Here is a 6,150-nt window from a genome sequence, read left to right as displayed (position 1 = left end):
AATCCCTTCTACTTTTGCCCTCGGGAGTATTCGGATTCGCTGGGTCCTTTGATAGAACGATCTAGAAGACGACGCTTCACTGGTTTTCTCTCTACCTTCTCCCATGCCCTTAGCGAGATCTCCAACCAGAGAAGTTAATTTTCTTCGCAATTCTCTCTGTGAGTAATGGAAGATTCCCTTCAGGATCCGCAGAATAAATCGGATGGTTGGTTCTCTCATGCTCTAATTTCTAGTTTGGTCTCTCTTGCTTGGATTTGTGTAGATGGAATCGTCTTTTATGTACTCGATGCTCCTAATTTGAGCTGAGTAACGTCTGTTTGTCCTGTGGGAACTGTGATCTAGCACTAATTTCTACATTTGAGTGCTTGCTAAGAGTTATTTCGCGCATCTTATTGGTTTTTGAAGTTTAACATTTTATCTTGATGGGAGAATATTCTAGCAAATGTAGAGTCCATCAGTCTGTTAGTTGACTTTTCACGGGAAATTTTAATGGGATTTTTTTTTTCGTATTAATTTATCTTGTAGGTGTAGATGGTGATGATGATATTGTTATGGAGAATGCTTCGTTTGTGCGTAGCGAGCCTCCCCAGGATGACCAACTTCCTCCAAAAGTTGACTCTACAATGGAGATCCTCCATGAGAAAGTCAAGAAGCAAGTCATTAGGGAAGGCCATGGTCAGAAACCTAGGAATCTGTCGACATGCTTCTGTAAGTAGTTTACATTCTACTTCGGTATGTCTTTCTCAAGTAATGCGTTTAAGTTTGGACAGTATAAACAGTTTTAACGATTTTGGATTGTGTTTTCTTGATAATTTTATTCTATAGCTATTTCATTGACCATTCTTCATTTAATTACTAAGATTTTTTACCTGTACCTGTTTCTTCTCATTGTCGTTATCTGCAGAACTATTTATTGTTGTATTCCTGCACTTTGCAAATCTCGCCTCTTCATGGTCGTGCATTTTGACTAACTTGTATTATGTCCTAGAATGGGAGATTGTGAAGACAACAAGGTCACTAGTATTGGGCTCGTTCTTAATTATGTCTTTTTGATGTGGCAGTGCACTACAGGGCATGGGTTGAGAGCTCTTTGCACAAGTTTGAAGATACTTGGCAAGAACAACGCCCGATTGAACTTATCTTGGGAAAAGGTATGCCAGTTAGTCATTACCTTTTTATTCTTTATTTTTTACCTTAAGCTACCTTAATGTAGATAAGATATCAGTGTAGAAAGTGGCCTCAAAATTATAATGGTTTATTCTACCTTTTTATCTAATATAGTGCAAATCCAATTCTCTACTATGTAAAAGTAGAACTGAAATTTTCATTCGTCTTCAACTCCACTTGGTTTTTGCATGGTTCACCAATCCAATAAGCACCAAGCAACATAAAAACCAATTAGAGAAAAAATATAGGTATGGCAGTTGGTATTTGGACCCCAATGTATAAATTGGTACAGTTCTGGCACACAAGGACCCACTCCCTATTCCATATCAAGCTTGGGTATGACTTTGATCCTTCATCCTAGTACCATTGTACACTACAATTTTGGCTAAAACTGGTTCTTGATGCAAGTCTTACCTTTTATTCAAGTTGAAACTTGAGACGACAGTATGTTTATTTTCTAATTCAAGGAAAATGATCTGTAAAGGCTAATTAGTCTTGTAATGGCGTTCAAACAAAGCAAGCATTCTATATTCTGAATTGATTGCATAATCTAATATGTGATGCCAGACATGTCAATTGTTATTATTCCTTCAGATCTATTTTTGCCTTAGATCTGCAAGCTTGCATGTATTCTGTTGGGATGAATTAAATCTGAATTTGATTGTGAACATTGGATCCACGATAGATTTTAATCATTTTGTTAGTGGAATAGCAAATGGTACTTATTGTTTAACTCTTTGAATTGTGACAGAAAAAAAGGAAATGGCTGGTTTGGGAATTGGCATTGCAAGCATGAAGAGTGGGGAGCGTGCACTGTTGCATGTTGCGTGGGAACTAGGATATGGGAAAGAAGGAAGCTTTTCTTTCCCAAATGTCCCCCCTATGGCAGACCTTTTATATGAAGTTGAGCTTATCGGTTTTGATGAGATCAAAGAAGTAGGACTAAATACTTCTCTTAATTTTGTGATCTGTATTTACAGTCTTCTTTTAAGTAGATTCAGATCTTTTATGCTTCATTTGGCAAATCATTTGTGCTGTCTTGCTGAGTATGTAAAAGTTGTTTTTGGCTCTTAGTCATCGAAGAGACTAATTAAACATGGGAATTTATTAATATGAAGTAGGGTAAAGCTCGTAGTGACATGACTGTAGAAGAGAGAATTGAGGCAGCTGATAGGAGGAAGGTTGAAGGGAATGCTTACTTTAAGGAAGAAAAGCTTCAGGAGGCCATGCAGCAGTATGAAATGGTTGGTGGCTAAAAATTTACTTGTGTTTCACTTATTTGTTACTATGCACAGGTTTTGTAGGAGTTATAATATGATTTCTTTCTGTCAGGCTATAGCATATATGGGAGATGACTTCATGTTTCAGTTATTTGGGAAATACAGAGATATGGCCTTATCTGTGAAAAACCCCTGCCACCTCAACATGGCTGCATGCTTGATCAAGCTAAAGCGATATGAGGAAGCCATTGGGCAATGTACCATTGTATGGTGATATAGTGCTTTAAAAAAATGTTCTTTATCACTTCATGTTTTAATTCATTTTCCTAATAAATCCAAGATTATTTTACCTTCCATATTAAAAAATTTCCAATATCTTCTGATAACTTGGTAGTTTAATCACAGTATGTTCTTTCATTTAAAATCAATATTCGTAGTGAGAAGAACGAAAACGAAACGTGACCATTCTCTGATTCATTAAAGATTTGGTAAATGGCGATCTACATAATTGGAAGTTTTTCTGTTTCAAGATTACAATATTTAAACAATGGGGATATAACACCAAAAAGCTGTAGCAGGACATTTTATAGGGCTGGTTAAAAAGGGATACATAAGTGGAAGTGGATGACTAGCTGGATTAGCTTCCATATTATATGTGTCTGATGTGTTTGTTGTTTGACTTGGAAGTGTAAGATCCTTGTTTTTGTTTAAAATAAGGTCCAGTAGCATAGTCAAATTTTGGTGAGTATCACAGAGTTACCAAGCTACCTTGGGGAAAAAGAACAAAACAAAGCATAAACAATGTTAATGATGCTAGAGGCTTGAGGTTTTTCTTTTATATTGTACTGTGCGAGTGCATTGTTGTCATGAATGTTGTAAGAGGCATTCAACCCTTTGCATATTCAAGTTTTAATACGATGGATAAAGTGCACAGCTATTGCCACATGTGGCCTTAGAACTCAAAGATATATGTTTTTATGATACTAATGCTAATCATTTTGCCTCTGCTCTCAGGTACTGTCAGAAGATGAAAACAATGTAAAGGCCTTGTTTAGACGAGGAAAAGCTAGAGCAGCACTTGGTCAGACAGAAGCTGCCCGAGAGGACTTCTGGAAAGCACAAAAGTATGCTCCAGAAGATAAAGCGATTTTGAAAGAACTTCGATTGCTTGCTGAACATGACAAAGCTGTTTACCAAAAGCAGAAAGAGATCTACAAGGGCATATTTGGACCCAGACCTGAACCCAGACCAAAGAGGTTGAATTACATTGTCCTTTTCTGGCAATGGCTCATCTCTCTAATCCGTCGCATATTCAGGTTTTTTAGTCATAAGACTGATTAGCCTGATTCATGCCGTAACCACCGAAACAGGTGTTCAGTAGAAACTCTGATGCCATATCCCTCTGGATCCCAGGACTATCTGACTTTTAATTTATTGCGATTTGGATGCTGTGGGAGAATTAGGAACTGTTATATTTTCTTGAGAGAAACTGTTAAAATTTGAAGTACGAAAATTTGAGGATTTGATCTACCTCTTGTATAATGATATTGTTATCGACAGCTCGACAGCTCATTGAGGATCTGTGTTGCCTTTACCAGCTCATTGTAGGACTCTACAAAGATTAAGAATCATATCTGTGAATTACTTTACTCTTTATTTCTACAGATGCTGCTCTTTCTTAGCTATGTCCTCCAAAATCTGCAGCTACTTGATTGAGTGATTAAAGAAATGAAGTATATATTACTATTTGATTTTACTCTCCTGCAGTTTTTATTGTTCGTCTACTTCAATGTATCAGAAATCTTCTACTGATCCAAAGGACTAAGCTTACTTTTCCCCTCCATTTGGAGGGTTCAAAGACAACTGGAAAGAATCCAGGAAACCCCTAAGGTTTTGAGCATAGTCTTCTGTTCCAATAACCATTTTGTCAGTTGTATTGCATGCATAGATAATTTACTTCGACAGCTTCACTTCTTTTCATTGCAAATTTCTTCTTTTATATGGTTAACATGATCTATACTGTTTTATTTTCTCTTCCAGTGTCATAAGAGAATACTCAAACACTTCATACCATTGGAATGAAGAACTAATCTTCTGAAATACTTCTCTTTTTCTTTGGAGAAAGTGGGATGATACCAAAGTTAGCATAAACTTTTTCCAGGAATCAAGAATTATTGCTACTTATCACTATCGGATCTATCATAAGACTACTTTACTTTAAGTATTTAAACAGGTTCTGATGTGCTCCCACTCAGAAAACATAGCTTTACCACTATCCCACTTTGTATCTCAAACACTTCATACCATTGGAATGAAGAACTTATCTTCTTAAAGACCTCTTTTCCATTGGAGAAAGTGTGATGATACCAAAGTTAGCATAAACTTTTTCCAGGAATCAAGAATTATTGCTACTTATCACTATCAGATCTATCATAAAACTACTTTTCTAACTATTTGAAACAGGATCTGATGTGCTCCCACTCAGAAAACACACCCTTACCACTATCCCACTTTGTATCTCATTGGGCCTCTTCACACTATCTAAACACAACAATTTTAGGGTTAATTACCTCTTAACCCTTTCAACTATCTCTCAATATTATTTTTACCCCATTAAGAAAAAAGTGGATAGAAACATTCCTTAAATTATCTAAATGCATTACTAAACCTCATTCGCTAATATTTCATTAGAAATTCCTATATAAAATAATCTTAAAAGTTAACATTCCATATCGTTCTACCTTCTCCAGGAACGACAACTTCTCTAAATATTAAATTCTAAATCGATATTTAGAGAAATAAAATCATTTTGCCCATCTAACTAGTTAATTAGTTTTACAATATTTTTTCTAACAAATTTTTTAATGAAGGTGGCTTAATGATATAATTAGATAATCTAGGAGATGCATGTGTTAATTATTATTATTTTCTTGGGAGGATCAAAATATAATCAACCCATAATTTTCTGAGAGAGAATCTATAAGAAATTTTAATAATTGGGGCCTACTTGTTGCAAAATGACAACCTTGTTCCCTGATCACCTTAAGATTACGCTTGGAATTTATACTGGAACAATGTTATAATAACATTCAAAGATGCTCTCCAAAAGTTGCTTATGGAACAGCAGAAATGGTCCCTCTAATTCTATATACCATGTTCTGATAAACAAGTATCATGGAAAGAGAATTTTCTCTCAACAAAAAGGTAAGAGTGGAAAGGGAAAGATCATAGTGGACATGACTACTGATAATTTTAAACAATAATAAATAAATTATGATATTTTTACATAATTGCTATTAAATTTTAAATTACCACCTAAATTACTGTGCTCTTTTAGTAATATCATTCTGTTAGTTAAATCTAACTAATCATAATTAAGTAATAATAATATTTTGCAGCAAAATAGATTAAAAGCTATCCAATTTTATACCTGATGCCTAGTGCAATGAAAAATATTTAAAAATAATATTTGATAAATATTTTACATTCTAACTTAAAAGAGAGAATATTTTAGTCTAATAACATATTAAAAATATTTTATTTAAAACTAACTATAATGACAATTTTAAAATGAGTCACACGATTTTAGCTAAGGTTTAAAAAAATGTAACAATAATTATAATATTTTAAAATATTTCAGTGTCAATTATATAAACAAACATAATATTTTGGTAGAAAATTAATTTCATCTCCCAAATATTCTGTACTGTAAATATCTCTTCCTTACACTTTTGATTAAGTTGCAATAATTAAGGATTTTGTC

The 6,150-nt window shown here is 34.3% G+C and overlaps 1 protein-coding gene across 1 annotated transcript; it reads left to right on the top strand.

Annotated features, from left to right (window-relative positions):
- LOC140758727 (peptidyl-prolyl cis-trans isomerase FKBP42) lies at positions 1–4,036 on the top strand. Its single transcript, XM_073094996.1, has 7 exons — positions 1–205; positions 526–708; positions 1,062–1,151; positions 1,919–2,103; positions 2,289–2,411; positions 2,500–2,652; positions 3,402–4,036. The coding sequence occupies exons 1-7, from the start codon at positions 166–168 to the stop codon at positions 3,726–3,728; spliced, it is 1,101 nt and encodes a 366-aa protein (XP_072951097.1). The 5' UTR covers positions 1–165; the 3' UTR covers positions 3,729–4,036.
- Positions 4,037–6,150: the final 2,114 nt, after the last annotated feature.

The sequence above is a fragment of the Typha angustifolia genome, chromosome 4 (genome assembly GCF_048772165.1).
Source record: "Typha angustifolia cultivar Huaian chromosome 4, ASM4877216v1, whole genome shotgun sequence".
Lineage (NCBI taxonomy): Eukaryota > Viridiplantae > Streptophyta > Magnoliopsida > Poales > Typhaceae > Typha > Typha angustifolia.
The sequence above is the reverse complement of the archived record's forward strand: the minus strand, read 5'-3'. Positions and strand labels throughout refer to the sequence as shown.

Coding starts and splice junctions, on each gene's coding strand:
- LOC140758727 (XM_073094996.1), top strand. CDS start 166: ATGGAAGATTCCCTTCAGGATCCGCAGAATAAATCGGATG. Junction 2,412..2,499: donor CCATGCAGCAGTATGAAATG/GTTGGTGGCTAA, acceptor TCTTTCTGTCAG/GCTATAGCATATATGGGAGA. Junction 2,653..3,401: donor CCATTGGGCAATGTACCATT/GTATGGTGATAT, acceptor CTCTGCTCTCAG/GTACTGTCAGAAGATGAAAA.